Source organism: Zootoca vivipara, chromosome 4 (genome assembly GCF_965207765.1).
Source record: "Zootoca vivipara chromosome 4, rZooViv2.hap1.1, whole genome shotgun sequence".
Lineage (NCBI taxonomy): Eukaryota > Metazoa > Chordata > Lepidosauria > Squamata > Lacertidae > Zootoca > Zootoca vivipara.
Window position 1 is genome coordinate 59,090,069 of NC_142587.1, and position 18,536 is coordinate 59,108,604.

The 18,536-nt window shown below is 38.7% G+C and overlaps 1 protein-coding gene across 1 annotated transcript in view; it reads left to right on the forward strand.

Moving 5' to 3' along the window:
* ROBO2 (roundabout guidance receptor 2) overlaps positions 1–18,536 on the forward strand; it is a 443,321-nt gene that overhangs the window by 416,319 nt on the left and 8,466 nt on the right. Inside the window, exons 25-27 of the mRNA XM_088667988.1 lie at positions 5,693–5,875; positions 8,227–8,391; positions 17,045–17,290. Of these exons, the coding sequence (XP_088524114.1) occupies positions 5,693–5,875; positions 8,227–8,391; positions 17,045–17,290 (594 nt within the window). The remainder of the gene's footprint in view (positions 1–5,692; positions 5,876–8,226; positions 8,392–17,044; positions 17,291–18,536) is intronic.

The following is an 18,536-nucleotide window of genomic DNA, read 5'->3' on the forward strand; positions in this document are numbered from 1 at the left end:
GGTCATATGCATTCCAGATTAGTTCATCCAGAGCACTTTTCTCTCTGGCTCTTTCCATCACCAGTGTTTGTTACACTTACAGATTGCATGTGCATCCTCACTCATGGGCATAGCCCAGGAGGGCAGTTGCTCCCCCCCTAAATCAAGTAAGTAAATAAAAATACTTCGCTAACTGACCAGTTGCATCACAGATAACTTGGTTCTCAAGAACAAAAATGTTGCCCACTTCTTATGTAGAAATAGACCATAAAAACCCATGCAAATGAACATTGTCAACTAATTCACCTATGCCCTTCTGAAATGGTAGAGCATGTTGCAACTCTGAGGTTCAGTTTTCAGTAATGTTCAGTAGTGCAGTCCATGGGTATCTTTCTTGGAATATAGGTGTAAACATACCCTGCCTGTATTCTGATGTAAAATGGTCCCCAGCTTTGTAGAATCATAGACATATCCATTGGTTTTCATGTCTTCTTGCTGTCATAAATTCTGTTGCCACATAGCATCCATTTAAGGCCCAGAGTCTTCACATTTGAAGCTGAGGTGTATAAAATCAATTCTTTCAAGTAGAACCACTAGAAGATAACTGCATCTGAATAAAAAGACTAGTATTTCAGAGAGTGCACTATAGATGCCTATTACTGTTACGTGGGCTTGTTAGCTTCGAGAAACGGAATGCTAAATGTGAATAAGAATGATATCCATCTCTTTTTTTACCTCCAAAAACATCTGGTAACACTAAGGTCCAGGAACAAACTTATGAGTCTAGCCCCCACTTCCTCTTTTATTTATAACTTTTTGATTGCTTCAGCACCTTGAAATTTTTATGGAAAATAAAAAGAGAATTCAGCTTTTTCAAATAGTGGATTTTGTTCCAGATAAAGTGCTTACTGCTGCTTTCAGCAGGAGGAAAAATTGCAGCTGACAGACAGCATGGGAATTCAAACAAGCTATTGGAAAATAGAGTAAGCTGTATTGTATGAAATGGACACCTGCTTGGAGTCTGTTTCATCCTCTTTGAAAAAGGCACAGCTGATCTGTGACAAAATTAGATCTGGAGTTCCCTAAAGCCAGATTTAAACCAAATATGCTGCTCATCCTTGTGCTCAAATTTTAAGGGAACGTTAAAAGAGCCCTGTTAGATCAGAGCAAAGACCTATCTACTCCAGTATCCAGTTTTCCATAGTGGCCAACCAGATGCCTATGGAAAGCCCACAGATAGGATATGAGCACAATAGCCTTCTCCTGCATTTCCCTAGTGACTGATATTAAGAAGCACAGCACCTCTGATCCTGAAGGCAGCCACATTCATTATGGCTGTACCCGTTCCTACAATTATGCCCCGTGAATATGTCTAATGCAATCTAGGCTGGTGTTGCATCTTCTATCCTTCAGCTTTATCGGATGGTATTGGGTTCTAATATTATGAAGAGGGAGAAAATTTTCAATCTGCTTTATCCATACTATACATACTTTTAAAAACATATGATGCTTCCCCCAGCCCAAAGTAAAGAACACAAACTACTGTAACCTTTTCTGATGGGGCAGTTGCTAAAGCTCCTTTATAATTTTGGTTGCCTATTTCTGCACATTTTCCAGTTCTGCAATATCCTTTTTGCAGAAACCAGAACTGTGTTTAGTAATCAAATAACTGCTTCATCATAATTTGTATAAGGGCATTGTAATATTACCAGATTTATTTAATTTTATTTGTCCCTTTCCTTATAATCCATGACATGGAATTCACTTTTTCACAGCTACTTATTTGAAATTTCCATTAGGTTATCCACCATGATTCCAATATCTCTTTTCTGGTCAGTCACCACCAAATCAGGCCCTTTCAGTGTGTATGTGAGTTTTGGGAGTTGTATTTGCTGCAGGGTGCATACTTTACACTTTCACTGAAACTCATTTAGCATTTTAATACTCATTCAAAGAGTTTGGAAAGATCTTTTTGAAGCTCCTCTTGATCCCTTATTGTTTGATCCTTGAATTATATGATGTCATCTCCACCTCACTGCTCACTCCTGACTTCAGATCATTTATAGAAAAGTTTAAAAGCACCGGCCCTAATACAGATGGCAGGCAAAAAGAGTTTTGACAGGGCTGTAAAAAATTCCAGGAGGCATTCTGTACATCCCTATATTGTCAACAGAAACCTCCTAAAAAGAAATAATTTGCAGATTCCTCCTCAAGCAGATCATTGGAGGGACTTCCCTAATAATTCCTGATTTTAAAAAATGCAGTTAAAAACAAACATCTGGTCATGTCTTGTTAGTGTGGCTTAGTGTCACTGCAGGTTAGAAAGTTTTCTGTATGTTTTAAAGGAGCAATAACAACCCAACAACACCCAATGAAAACCAGAGCTTATTGCTTAAAGCTGCATTACAGCTCCCATCACTCCCATCCATTGGTCACACTTGGCTGAGCCTGGTGGGATTTGAAGCCTAGCAACACCTGAAGTTTGAGCTTAAACTACTTCTAGACTTACTCCCTTTTAAGTCCCTTTTCAAAACTTGCATATTAATCACAAGGTCTTGTCTTAAGTAAACCAACAAAGCTGCAAATGGCTGTTTAATATAAAAACCAAACTTTTCCCATTATTTCCTTATTTAAAGATAGCTATTACTCCTTTTCAAAAGAGAGTAATTTTGGAGATGCACAAGACATGAAGATCATCTACATGAGTTTGTTGACACCTCTAACATTTGCCATGCTGCATTATCATATTCCTGAGTCATCTTTTCTGCCATATATAATTTTAAAGTGATATTATTTTAAATTGGTTTATATATAATATTCATATATAAATATTCCCATATTTTCTGTAATGTTGCAGTTCATCTTTCTTTCCCACTCTGTCCAGTTGAATTTCTGTCTTCCAAATAATTTTATAATATTATGAAAATAGAAGCATACGAGTTCACAGTTGTGCCATGCTTTGTCCTGCTAGAACACGCTACACCTAAATGTCATAGTAAGCACCTGAACCTGGATCAGAATGGTCTGATATTGGTTCTGATGTTGTGGTACTGCATAAGGGCAACCCAACAATGTTGTCTCACAGTAATCGTGACTATCCCTATCACCAAGGGCAGTTTGGGCCTTCTCACACACAAAAAACAAGCTGTTCTTTTGGGTTGTCTCTCACAAACTACAGGGACATTTCTGATTGCCCTGATGGAATTTCTATCTCTGACACTTTAAAAAGAGCTGAAATGTGTAGTCTGATTTGACAGTGCAGTTAGTTGTGTCTGTAAAGTTTTTGACAGTTCTGCTCTCCAGTAACATCCCTCGAGTAGTATCCTGCATTATTATATCATACAAGAAGGGATTTTGGGAAAGGATGAGTTGCCTCCCTGTACTGAGGCTATGACACCATTATTGTGCACCAACTCACAACATTGCTGTTAATATTATTCATACACGCACATACACCAGCTGATTCAGCACGTTCTGCAGTCATCAAGAAAATATGCAGTATAGGGAAATACATTAAAAGAGTGTGTGTGTTTACTGATATATAGACATACACACAATACAACAAGACCTTTAAGCAGCTTAGAATATCAATATTATATAATTATAATTTAGAACTTGTTTTCAATATGCAGCTCATTATTGTAAACACAGGCTGTGATCCAACAAAGGATCAGTTAGTGTAAGAGATCTATGTACATAGTCAGCACTTTGTTTTCTGTTTGGGGTGTATTTTTTAAAAAAATGGACATCAATGCTGGTCTCTTCACCAGTGGGAAAGTGGGAAATGCTGCAGCAAAAAGAGCAAGAAAAGTTTAGACTTCATGTTTAGGCAATTTCCTTGCTTGCTGAGTTTTTGTTGTTCTGGTTACATCCCACAAAACACCTAAATTGATTTTCATTTAAAGTATACGTGTCCTGGTTATGGAACTCCTAAAGCTTTTTTTCATTTAAAGTAAATATGTTGAGCAGTTGACATTCTTTCTTAAAATGATGGTCACCAAGTCAAATGAAGCAAGGCTTGTTTTAAATTTAAAAAAGAGAAATTCCTTCCAGTAGCACCTTAGAGACCAACTAAGTTTGTCATTGGTATGAGCTTTCGTGTGCATGTACACAAAAGCTCATACCAATGACGAACTTAGTTGGTCTCTAAGGTGCTACTGGAATTTTTCTATTTATTTTTATTTTCTTTCGACGGCAGACCAGCACGGCTACCTACCTGTAACTTGTTTTAAATCATTATCCTGAACGTTTCTACACACAAATAATCTCTTCAGCTAGTCTGTTGCAGTGATTTCTGTTCAGAAATCTATGTAGTTTTACTTTTTAAAAAATGGCTTTTTCAATTTTTTCCAGCTTGCCTTAGCTTTTTATCTTGCCTTTCCTACATCTGTCTATGTCAGGAAGAGTCCATTTGGAAAGTAACAATTTTATTTGTGCCTCTGGCAAGCAGAATCAAATTGTCAGTCTCTGTTGCGCTTAACCCACTTTCAGCCTGTCAAATCTCTGTCGACTCCTTCAGCTTCTGTTCTTGTATCTTGGAGTGGAGAAACTTGTTTATTACAGCATACCACTGTATTGATGCTAAAAGATTTGGTCATTCCAGCACTGCAAACTATTTTCATTGTTCTGGAAAGCTAATTGGCACCAAAGCTATTTCCTATTTTTTTTTGAATAGCACTGATGTTTTGAATGCTCACATAGGTATCCTGTGCTTCTAGTTTCAGCCTTGAGACTCTGAGATGCCCCAACAACTGTATAATCATTGTGCTCATTGCAATGGGCTGGCTGAAAATGTCTGTGTTTCAGAATTTGGATAAACTAGTAACTAGAGCACCTTTACTTTTAGTAGTGGAGTAGAAAAGGGAATGTCATCAGATACAGCTTTGCTTAGCACTACAGCACTTTCAATGACAAGCACTTTCAATGACATCTGCCCTATTTAAATCTTCCATTTCTTCCATTCTAAATGAGCAGGAATTCCCAGAACTTGAAGATTTTTGAATGGTGCCATTTGCAGCCTTATCTCAAGCGTGATCTGTAACTTTTCACCTTGAAGACTAGAGGCTGAGATTTTAATTCCAAATTTTAAGCCCTTAAATTTAATACCTTTTATATATCCCTGAAAGCATATATTCCCTGCTCATACCTGGAAAAGCAAAACGCAAAAGGAAAGATTCCATTTGACTGGATTTGCCTCATTCCTGAATTTTCTACACACAAAACTTACTCGTGCCACACTAACCTACAGAAGGTAGTGATTAAGGGTGGTATGCAACTAAGTTTTGTTCAGAGTAGACACATTAAAATGAACCTGACTAAGATATGACCACTAGTTTCAGTGGGTTTGCTTTGAGTAAAACTTAGTTGAATACCACGCCAAGTAAAGAGCTTTAAAAAAATCAAACTTACACGACAGCAGGTAATAATTGTATGATACAGTGCATTCATGTTTTTCTTATTTTGAATTCTGAGATTAGAAATGTCCACTTTAAGATCCTTTATTTTAAAAAGTTGACAAAATCTGAACTTCTCCATTGGCTGAGATCCATGGTAAAGGGGAAAACTGCAATGATTTTTTATCTGAATTTCCCTATTCTAGAAATACAAAATTGAGATTTGAAAGTAGAAGAGGTATTTTAATAGCCCTTTGGAATTTACATAAGTTAAGCTATTTCATGTGTGCAACTCACTAGCCCCCTACATTTGTTTTTAGGTTCACTTGTAAATGGATGGGGTTCTGCGTCTGATGAGGACCGTAACTTTTCTAGTCATAGATCTAGTGTAGGTAGCTCCTCAGATGACTCCATCTTTACCAGCGGCAGTTTTGCACAAGCTCTGGTTGCAGCAGCAGATAAAGCTGGGTTTAGGCTGGATGGAACCAGCCTATCAAGAAAAGGTTTGTAGACACAAAGCTAATGCCTTTTGCATGATGTGGGCCTCTGTCTTTTCTTTCTTCCTCCTTTCCTAAGAAAAGTAAAACCTCAGCATAAATATGCCTAACATGCATATAAAGCAGATGGTTTGTTTCTGCCTGTTAGGTTTTTTGTTTAATAGTACTTCAAGCAGAAACAAAGCAGTGCAGTGCACAGACATTTTAACACTTCTCTTGACTCTGCTATGGATTTACTGACGACATACTGCCTTTTAATACGGCCTCAAGGAGACTACTAATTTTGCCATGCAATTTTTGATGATTTATTATTTGCAAAACCTTCTCACAATCAATAATATTTCTTGTGAAGAACTGCACACTTAGCTTTTATCTCCATTACTGCTTCTCTTTTACATCTCTCTTGCCAAATGTATTTTCTGGGAAGACTGTGAGCATGGGGTGAGTTGGTGAAAGTTTATCACTCTAACAATGCAACAGTTTAACAGCCTTATTAAATGGTTGCCTTTTAAGGCACTTAATCCAATCATTTATTGTGTCTGACAGCAGGATTATAATTAAAATTGTATCAATGACAGCATCTAGTTAAACAAATTAGTTGCATTGGTTAAACAAAGTGACTCTGATTTGGCTTTCAAATGCCGGATAAAGGCAACCTTATATATAATTTTTTTTCTGTGGTTACTTCTCTTCCCTTCTCTGCAAAAAAGATGAATCAAAGTACATAAAATGTTTAGAAGTAGGCTATGGTTGTGTTCAGATCATAGTAGGTGCATTAAGGAAGCAGAGGGAACTTCCTAATGGCAGTTTGCAGACTCTGTAGCTACTACACGAAGGTTTTGTGCAGCCACCACACAATGTTTTGCTCTGCATTATTTTCCCATTTATTCTATTTCCGTGGAAAACTGAGTAAGTAAAATTCCAGCAAAAATACAGCCAGATTAAATGAGGAAGGCATTTTGATGGAGATCATGTTATGTGGATGCTGCACAGAACTTGCATGCATGAGCAGCAGAGTCCTGCAACCAGCAGAGCAAAGAACTATGGTGTGGAAGTGCCCAAAGGGATTACTACACAGATCAAGAAGTTTCAACAGCATAACAAACTCATAACACCCACTATGTGGGGTGGCTATCATATGGTTGTAAAATTTAAACCAGCCTGTACATAAAACAGAGGGCTTTGTAAGGGTTTTGACATGCATGCTTCTCCTACAAACATCACAAGTGGCCTGTGTGATAGACTCTTGGAAGTGAGCAGTGCACTTGCAACTGAAAGCAGGGAGGAGTCAGGGAGGAGGAGGAAGGCTTGATAAGATTGCAATCTCATCAAGAACAATAAAGGACTAACATACTATAGTATTCTACATAAATCCTAAGGCTTGATATTAAAGTATTCTTAATCAAGTAGATTATTGCCAACAGGTGTTCTTCCATTGGTTTTGAAAAACTGAACTTAATGTATGCTTGTTTAAAATTATGAAACCACTGTAAAAAACAAACAAACCAAAAACCTCACTTTATAGAAAATTACAAAAATACAGCATATCATAATTTCTAAGGCGTGGGAGCTGCAGGAGAGGAATCAATTAAAATTTGCCCCCTTCCTCCACCACTACTAGAGATGTCTCCTGGATCAAAAGTCTTTCCATGAGTGCTGGGGCACAAACTGGATTTCACCTCGGGTTTCTATAACAGATATGAAATGGAAGACATTGAAAAGAAAGGAAAATATACATTCTTACTAGAACTAAAACAGTCTGCCAATTTTTGAAATGAATGGAATAACTTTTTTTTTTGTTGATAAACACTCCATTAGTACTGAAGGGAACACAACTGTCTCATTAGATCTGGAAATGACAACTCTATTTTATTAGCCAATAGCTATCTTTTTCAATAAATATTAACCTCTGCTTGCATACAAAATAATGAAATATGGAGAAATCTTATCTGAATTAGCCTGTTCTTGAATGGTTTGGGCCCCAGAATAAATTGTCTAATGTGGTTACTTATACAATAAAAATACGGCATGTGTTGGCAAAACTGAGGTTAGACTCCTCGTCCAGAACACGTTTTCTGCATAGAAGTCATGATGAGTAAATGTTCCTTCCAATCTTTTTTTAATATAATTTTCACATTTCTGTTTAGCATACAAAAAAGGTGGTCAGCAAATGTTGGAAATGTTTTTCAAATATACTTAAATAGTAAACTCTAACACTGAGTTTGTCACTTTGCTGGTGGTGCCGTCAATAACAGTCGTCATGAGTTTTCATGTGAGGTGTTGCAAATAAAGAAACTGAAGCCTTTAGAGCAGGCATGTAAGCATAGTAACATATCAATTTCCATTTCTGTTTGTAGGCAAACCATATTCCTCTTCCCAGAGGCCTCGGCCAACCAGCCCCTTTTCTACTGACAGCAACACCAGTGCAGCCCAGAGTCAGAGGCCTAGGCCTACCAAAAAACACAAGGGAGGCCGAGTTGACCAGCCTCCATTGCCTCACCGTAGAGAAGGAATGACAGATGGTAAGTTCTTTGTTAGAATTCATTTCCATGTTAACTGTAAAATGGTACTTTCCAAATTAGTATACCAAGTTACATGAAAGTTTATATTAAATTGTTCACTACCGTGTTTCTCATATTATAAGACATGTCTTATATTTATTTTTTCCTCAAAAAAACACACTATGGCTTATTTTCAAGGGATGTCTTATTTTTTTCCTCCTCCTCCTGCTGCGGCCGGCATTGCTGCTGCGCCTATCACTATGTCTTATTTTCGGGGTATGGCTTATATTCCTTGAATGCTTAAAAATCCTGCTATGGCTTATTTTATGGGTATGTCTTAAAATATGAGAAACAGGGTATTTTGTCACATTTCTTTTCACAAGTATTTAGTTCTACATTAATAATATTCAAAATATATAGACTTCTACATATTCTCACAATTCATTAATTATAATTTATCTTATACTTCTGATTAAGACAGTGGTGAAAATGCTTTATATGTGTTAAGATCCATGTTAAATATATGAAGTAAAAGGGGTCCATTCTTTCTGGAAAGTTCCTGTCAATTTACTTCCCTCTCCTAACTACATAAATTGTGTCAAGTGTTCCATTAGATCAAACTTGGTTCTACTAAACCATTTATTCATAGTTACCAGAGTAGAATTTTTTTGTTTAGAAGCAATTTAAACTTTTGCTGCAGTTAGTATCATACCAATTCCATATGTTCTGCATATATCTTATTTCTCAAATAACCTATTTACTTATTTCAACAATTTATTTACCACTTAACACTATATAAATGATGTACAATGAAGTTACAAAAGAATAATATCACAGAATAATGTTGCATTATATTTAATGGATCCAAATGTCTGTCTCATATGCATATCATTCCAAAAAGAGCTTATCTTCTTATATTTCCACCAGATATGCATGAATATGCCGCTTATTTATCAACCCTCCAACATGCATATCTCTAATTTGAACAAATTTGTGGTGTTAAAAACGCACAGTACAGTATTTTGAAATTATTCTATTTTAAAGAAATGTAAGGTGGCATGGCAGGATCACAAGGAAAGGCAGACTTCTAGATTTCATTTTGTATTTCCACTTCTAGCATCGTTTTCCTTTTAAAGCAAACAAACATCTTTTCTGTCACTGTTCTGTCTTGATAAGTAATTGATACATTTCTCATAACAATGTTTTGCTCTACTACCTTGATTATCTCAAAGGTGGTCAGTTTATTTTCCATTTTCTCATCTCTCAAATTTCTTATCAAAAAACATTTTAATTGATGATAGTGAAACCAAGATGGATGTTGTGATTCCCCTTTACTTGCTATTTGTTACTTTCAAGTCTTTCAGTCAGTGTTGATGTTAGATCTATGTCAGGCTATGAATTATGGCTAGGCTAGTTAGCCAAGCATTAGTTTCTCCTACTGAGCTGTGAAATCCAGTCCCACCAGGAAAGCAAAGCAATATTATATGAATTTATCCTCACACATATGTCTGGCTTAATATAGGCTGTTTTGTGTTATTTTAATATTTCAGCTTCATTCCACAGCTTTTGACAAGGTTTTGTTCCTTTCTAAATCGTAAGATTACACATTTGGTCCAAGTTCAAACAGTAAATAATATTCACATTGTTGTTTACTGATACAGCCACAAAATGTGGGGGAAAGGTGGACTTTGGTCAGTAACTTACTTTAATGTTCTAATATATTTTATAACAAAAATTAAAGAATGACCAGTTTTCCAAAAAGTCCTGTAACACCTGAAAGACTGGGCTCTTGTGCAGGGTTTTAGGTTAGAATCTACTGCACAGATGCATTATTATTTTTTTCAAACTAGAACAATACTTCAGGTTTGGTAGGACATGTGACCAAGAACAAATTTGAAACATAACTGCAGCTTGACTTCCTGAGCAACATACTAGATGTCCCAAACAACCCCACCTTGGAAATAATAGTGGCAAAAATATGAATGTGGGAAATTACTGTAATGTAGATTCTATACCAGCAAGGACCATGATTATGGTGTCAAATATTCCACCCCCATTTCTTGTTCACTAGCTGTGATATGGACCCAGGTGGTGCTGTGGTTAAAACCACAGAGCCTAGGGCTTGCTGATCAGAAGGTCGGCGGTTCGAATCCCTGTGACGGGGTGAGCTCCCGTTGCTTGGTCCCAGCTCCTGCCAACCTAGCAGTTCGAAAGCACGTCAAAATGCAAGTAGATAAATAGGAACCGCTACAGCGGGAAGGTAAACGGCGTTTCCATGTGCTGCTCTGGTTTGCCAGAAGCGGCTTTGTCATGCTGGCCACATGACCTGGAAGCTATACGCCGGCTCCCTCGGCCAATAATGCGAGATGAGCGCGCAACCCCAGAGTCGGTCACGACTGGACCTAATGGTCAGGGGTCCCTTTACCTTAGCTGTGATATAATTACAAATAAGGCTGCTTGAACAGTAGGCTGTGAGGTCAAATTTTGCATGTAATGCTTGGTAAGCTCAACTATTTTTGTACAGGTGGTGCATCTTCTCACGTAGACTTTTCCCAGCTTCCGCCCCACACGCCACAGCTATAGCGACCTCACCAGCCTTGAATCTGTCAAAGCTATAGATCTTTGAATAAATGTCCTCAATTATTACTGCTGCTATTTGTACAGTCCATGTGCATCAATATCAACTTTCCTGTTCTGGTACTAAAAGTACGGTATGTTGCAGTTATATCAAAGCTAATGAAAGCTGGTTTTTGTTCAATCCTGGAGCACATGAAACAGACATTACTTCCCCAAAGGCACCTTCTAATTTACTTATGAGATGTTTCTCGCAGTGTGTTGCCTGAGAAGGGGGATAACTCCTTCAATTTGTCAACTAACTCACCGATACTGCACTGGCATTCATCATGTTTTTAAGAGTACTTGCACAGTTTCTCAAATGCCAGTGATTTTTCCAAATTGATATGTCATCCAGTTGTACTAAATTGATTGTCTTTCATGTGTAGGGGTTCTGACATGCCACAGGTATCGTAGCAGCAATGATTGTGGAACAAAGCCTGTATTGTACAAATCCATTCATTGCCTTGTTTTGTTGCAAGTTCCCTGACTGAATCATTTGCACTGTGATGACCATATTAACCTCAATCAAGTCCTCAATCAAGCTGCTTATTTCTCTCTACCTCATTGGCTGCTGGCAAACTATAAGGATGCAGTGTGTCTTGAAGTTAAATGCAGCAATGCTCAAACATAAAACTGCTGGAGGGCGGGACGTAGTACTTCCCTAGGAGGTCTCTAACAACGGATATGCTTATACACAGTGCATGTTGTTACAACACTTAACATGCAGTTTCACATCCATGTGTTAACTAACTAGGCCAACTTCCCTTGCTACATTTTATCTTAATTTTTTTCTAGACCATGTTCCACAACAGTTGCCTTTCTGCGTGTTACCATCACAAATTACACAGCAAGTTTTCCATCTCTACACCATCTGTAATGACAAAACAGAACAAAACAATTAATTTGCAGTTGTTACTAGCTATTACAGTATCACAATATGAAATAAAACAAACAAAAGTGCTTTCACCTAGTGAACAGTTTTCAAACATTATTTTCCACATCTACTTGCCTGAAGTAATATGGCTGCAATACCAAAATCATGATCCTTGGGTTGTACAGAGCCCACTCATTTTCCATATTGCATAATGACTACTGGGACCTAATATGTAATATAGGCAGTCATGCTGCTATAGCAAATTTTGGCTTGTTTCAAATTTATTCCAGGACCACTGTCTTTTTGGAATTAATATCCATGTACAGTGGTACCTCGGGTTAATTTGTTCCGGAGGTCTGTTCTTAACCTGAAACTGTTCTTAACCTGAGGTACTTCTTTAGCTAATGGGGCCTCCTGCTGTCACTGCGCCACCGCCACGCGATTTCTGTTCTCATCCTGAAGCAAAGTTCTTAACCCGCGGTACTATTTCTGGGTTAGCGGAGACTGTAACCTGAAGCATCTGTAACCCAAGGTACCACTGTATATAAATCCTAACTATGGTATATACTTTGATGATAAAGGCCACACTACATGTGAGGTTCCCCCCCCCTCCTCTTACAAACTGTCAGTGCTGGGCAGGGGGGGGGCAGCAACCTGAATTGCAAACTGGGAGTGACCTTTTGTCCACCATTAGCCATTTGCATTGGTGAAAACATCACACTGAAAGAAATGAGACCTTTTCCTATAATGCAGTGCAAACTGCAAGCATTGAGGGGCTTATGTGGAGTGAGACTACAACAGGTGGAAGAGAGGACTGAAACTCTCCTAGCCCCATGCTAGAGTTGCAATCTTGATTGGGGAGAGGGAAATCTGCACTCAAGGGAAGGACTACGTACTTATGGAGCAGATGGTGGGAAATGGAGAGGAAGAACTGATTGTTAAATGCTAAGGACCTTGAGAAAGGTGATAAAAAAGCTTAACTACTTTGAGGGTGCCTGGATTTTTACTTCTTGAACTATGGCAATCCTACCAAACAACAGAACGAAAGGTAGGAAGGAGAGAAAACTCATGCATTGACACAAAGCCCTCCAGATAGCTTGGAATGCAATCAGGTCGCCAAATACAGAAAGACTGGCATATGAGGAAAATAATCAGAGTTTCTTTCTGGCGACTTATGATTTACTATCAACCATCCTATCTAAATCAGTGGCAAAAGTATTAGATTGATTACATTATAGACTGAGGGGAGAAGGAGAGTCAACCATATAATGCCCAAAGACAGTTCAGTTCACAAGTAAACATGAAACAATTTTCTTTATTCACAATTTCTTTCCCTGGGTATCGTCTGCAATTAATTGAGATTTCCATTAAAGTGCACCACTAGAGAGTTAGCAACATTAAGCTCTTTTAAAAGTCTAAACTAATAACTGTTGTTTTCAGTCACACTGGGTAATCTCTCACACTGTTCACACTTATCCAAGGTGAGTCAAATGGGAACACATTTAGGCTCAGTTAAGGTTTTTGCTGTCAAGAAATATCAGAATCTCCAGTTCCCTAATTACTGAATTGGGAGAAAAGCCACCACTGGCCAATAATATTACATTATTACATTAATGTACTAATTGGCTTGCAAATTTCTCTTTCCAGAATTGTGCTGTCATTAGATGCACCTTCTGATGACTTGGCTGAATTCCAACCAATGCAAGCAGCAGTCAGTGAATTCTAGGTGTTCCAGACAAATATGTTTTTACTGACTATATGAACCCCAATGGAGATAAAACCTCACTGAAAGAGAACCACCAAAGATAGTCATAAGATGCATGGTTATGTGCAAGATGCCATAGCTCCATGCCCATATATTATGGTTCAGCATTTGTCGTTTACAGGAAATAATTTGGCATTCCTTGTTTGACAAGTAACAAATAATATTTGCCTATGCACTGGAAACTCAGTTTACCCTCTCCTGTATCCTAAACTACCTTTTATAGGTCCAATCCAAAAAGCTATTCCGTCACTCTACATTTAGAATAACTAAGGTGAGAAAAGGAAAGTAAATTGAAAGACAATTTCAAAATGCACTGAAAATCTATTTAAGTCACTAGTAATATATCATGCTATAAGGAATGTCTCACAATTTTGGTTGAAGCAATGAACAGACTCTTAAAGTGCCACAGAGAAAAAACAACAAATTATTATGATCCTCTTCATGTTTACTTTACACGAGTGGGAGCAAGAATACTGACCAAATGAGTAGTCTCTCCAGTAAATCTGTTATTATTGTCAAAGAGGTACTGTCCACAAATCCTTTTCACTAGAGGTTGATGCTGAAATGGGTAACCATTGGGACTGTATGTGGCTGCATCCAGCGACGTCTTAAGGTTATCTGGCACCATGGTGCAGGGATCCCTCAGGCGCCCCCACCCCCACCCTGTGTTTCCCTCCGGGCGGGCAGCACCTCTCCCTCGGGCCCCTCTGCAGCCCACCTCGCTCCCCCCCCCACTCAGCGGGCAGGACCAACGCCAGTGACGCCGGACTCGCACTCCGCCGGGCAGGGCCAGGCATGGCGGGCAGCTGGAGGGGGCAGCCCGATGGGCAGGGACGCTGCCTGTTGTGCTCCGCATCCGCCTGCTCAGCAGAAGTGGCTGCACGGCGCTGCCGTTCAGGGAGCCCTGGCTGCCGCGCCGACGGGAGGCTCGCGGCTGCCGTGCCGACGGGAGGCTCGCGGCTGGCTTCCCCGCAACGTCACTCGCAGCATGGCGGAGGCACCCTCCAGCACCCTCCAGAACTTGCCACCATGGCGCCTTGCGCCAGTAGCCTCTATGGCTAAGACTATGGCTGCATCATATGGTGAGCCATTAGCCTGCCTATCGTCCTTTCTGTCCAAGAGGATCCAACCACTACCTAAAAACATCAGCTAAAAGCATTTTGTTCAGACAAGCCTACCCCATATATGTAGAATGTTGATATGTATTTTAATCTGTTTTTAGTTTATCATTTAGTTTAATTATCTTTTGAATGTCTTAAATGGTTGTTTTTCATGATACTTTCATTGTTTTATTCTTTTTGTTAACATCTTAATACAATTTTTAATAAACAGCATATAAATGTTATGGTATAAATAAAATTAAAAACTTACCTGAGGCCTTAGGATGCTAATCTGTCTAGTAAGATGCTGCAGTTCAGTGCTGTTCAGTGGCTCACCACATGGGGAAGCAGCACACAGGCCCCCCCAGGTTTCCAGTTTGACCCCAGGCAGCTCCTGCCACCAAACCTGAAAAACAAAAATACCTCAGAACCTCTTGGGCTCAACTACACATGATGCTTTTTAAGTTACATTACACTTTAGGAATACAGATAGCAGCTGTATGGAGACTCTCTGGATGAGGGTTGTAGAAAGCAGGGGTGAAGTTTAAACACTTTCCTCCTCTGCTTCAGTTCCAATGAAATTCTCCACCCCCTCCATAAAGCTGCTATTTACATCAAGATGGAAGTTCTTCTTGTATTAAGGTTAGTCTCCTCCATCCAGTCCCAGTGAGAAAGGGAAACTTGAATACAAGTGTAGATTTTCAGATTACTGGTGGCTAAATGTGTGAACAACTTTCATTGAAAACACTGCATACAAAGGGATATTAGACAATATGGAATGTCTGTCTGTGATGTTTGAAGGTTCATTCACTTGAAAGTTACTACGTCAATTGTTAAAAAGCTTGAATGAACAGCACTAGTGTTTTCAACATTATATGAATCAAAGAGAAAATTGCCATGTAGGATAGGCACGGGGAAGATTTATTGTCTCAATTATTTTGAATAACTAATTAGACTGCAGACAGCTGCCTCCATAAGACACAATGGTGTTGTCATGCTCCAAATACCCAAGTATCTGTTCCTCCATTAGGGCTGGTTCACAGGTATTAACACCAGCTGTTTCTTTCCCATCCACTTTACTCCTACTGACCATCCTGGGTATAGATTTGTGTGCAGAAATATCAACATGTACCAAACTATATATGGATAGAACCAGAAGACTCTTGATTCCCCATAGTCACATGTGGTTCCAACTATGGTACAGTCATCATCTCAAAGATGGTCAAGAGTGCTGCATGGACAAAGAAATTAACTGGCATGCACATGTGAGAGTACTGCTATAGCCCCAATTCAGAAATGGAAAGAACTATAAAGTTCATGCATAGAAAATATTTCACAGAGGCATGATTCAAAGCATTGCAAATCCTGTGTTTATCTAAGAGGATTTAGTGAGCAGTGGTATGTAAATAGTCTTGCATGTTTATTTTGAAACAGCATGGACAGAATGTTGGATTGCAACTAAGCAATGTTGAAAAATTGTGATTACTAATGCTCTTCACCATTGCAGGGTTAAAAATAAAGGAAAACTCATTCTCTCTCTCTCTCTCTCTCTCTCTCTCTCTCTCTCTCTCTCTCTCTCACACACACACACACACACCACACCAAAAAATAAGCTAAATATGAGATGTTTAAATGGTTTACCTCAAAGGGGGAAATGATATCAGTAAGCTCTAAGGAAACCAATTTCACCAAAAAAGTCACAAATTATTCCATAAAAACATGCAGTTATATAAAAAAAAGTTGTAACAATAGCGGAATCAATTTGATATATGTCATCCTGAGTATAGTTTGCTTGAAGTTAAACACAGGCTGATGACTTCTTTTTTAAAAAGTAGTTTGCATTTGAAGATCCCCACCCTCCCAAAATCTGTTGTGTTGTAATCTGGACATATTTAGAACAATTTGCAAATTCACTCAACATTTGAGTACATGTTAAAACTTCTGAAAAAAACTTTCATATTAAGCCACTTTAATTTAACTGATAGGGGAAATGTGATCTGTATTTTGAATATATATAATATTTCAAAACTATTTCATAGCAAACAGGATGAAAAAGGAAACAACCCCCACATCTACTGAAAATAAAAGCTTTTTTAAAAAATTTACTGACCTTGTCAAGTGCAGCACAACAAAAATTACTCTTCTGGTGAAGGGCATGTTCTGTTATTTACAGCCAAAAACATCTAGCAATTGTCTAAAACCAAGGGAAAAATGTAGGATAACTATATTTCGTCAAGTCTTTCCAATCCTTTCATTTTCCGCTAAAATTTAAATGTAACTAATATGTCATTGAAATTCTGAGTCTATTCACATTTTTAGATCTTCCACCACCGCCAGACCCACCCCCTGGTCAGGGTTTAAGGCAGCAGATAGGCCCTGGCCAACGTGGAGGTTCGACAGAGAGAAAAGGAAGCTCTCTAGAACGACAGCATACATCCAGCATAGATGAAACAAAGAGCTCTTTGGATCGTCAAGCTAGAACGTCACTAGAGTGGCAGCGGCAAACCCAGGAATGGATAAGCTCCACAGAACTTCAAAGCCAGCAAAAACAAGCATTTGGATCAGGTGTGTAGTTGCACCTCTCAAACCAGCTTAGGCAGTTTCCTAAATATATTCCATTATAAGATCCCCTACAGGCAGTGAAGGTCAAGGCTTACATTGGAACAGTCAAAGGATTGTTATTAACATTTGACCTTCAATGTTTGCTCCTGCAATGGTGAAGCTTTTGAATGCACCTAAACTACTAAAATTCTGAATGCATGCCTTTGGGAGTTAATAATGCTGCTATATGCAGCGGGGGGTGGGGGTGTACTAGACATCTTATGCAAGGAATATATACATATGGAACACACACTGGCTGTGATTTTTTTTTAACCCACTGGAATGGATTTTTGCATGCATATGGTGCACAAAACATCCTTACCTCCCACCTGTATTAACAGCATTCTCATCAGTACCCACATTTATGACTGTAACCTTGCAATAAGCTCGAAATAAAGCCATTTTGGACTCATAGGTTTTTGGGGGGCTTTTTAAAACATGGAACTTCTCATTGATAAACTCAGTGGGTGAAATCAAATGTTGCCATTTTGCTTGCAGAACAGCTTTTCATCCAGCTGACACCATTGCTAACATAATCAATGTAGGCATACTGGGTGAAATCCAATGCTGCTGCTGTTCTCATAGAACAGCTTTTCATGCAGCGGACATCTCCACTAATATAAGAGGAGGTGAGACAACTTTTGCCGATTTCCTCCTGCCCCCTACAACTTTCATTCTGTTCTTTCCTGAACCAAAATGTTTTGGATGGTTCCCCATTCTTTGGATCGTATTTTTTGCAGCAGAGGAAATAAGCAAAGATCACCACACCTTCCTCAACAGTAAAACTGTTGAAATGAATGAACATGACTAAGGTCCATTAATTTGAATAGATCTACCCTGAGTAAAACTTAGCTGACTACCACCCATTATTCCCCCCGCCACACCAGCACTCAGAATCATTAAATGTCTTAATAGCTATTAGGTATTCATCAACACACCATTCAAGTATTCTTTGTCAGCTTGTCTGTTGCATTCGGTTATTCAAATGAAAATGCTGGGCCTAGTTTTTTTCATTTGATTTTTTTTAGGGGGGGTGCAATCATATGGGCTCTAGGAGACTGTCCCACAAACCAAGCAACATAATGGATAGCCCTCTCTGATTCAAGAGACAGAGATCTGAGCTTGCAGAGGGAGAAACAATGTCTCCCTCTCTGACTCTATGAACCCTGCCAAAGCCGTGGCTCAACCAATGTTGGAGCTCAGATGCAGG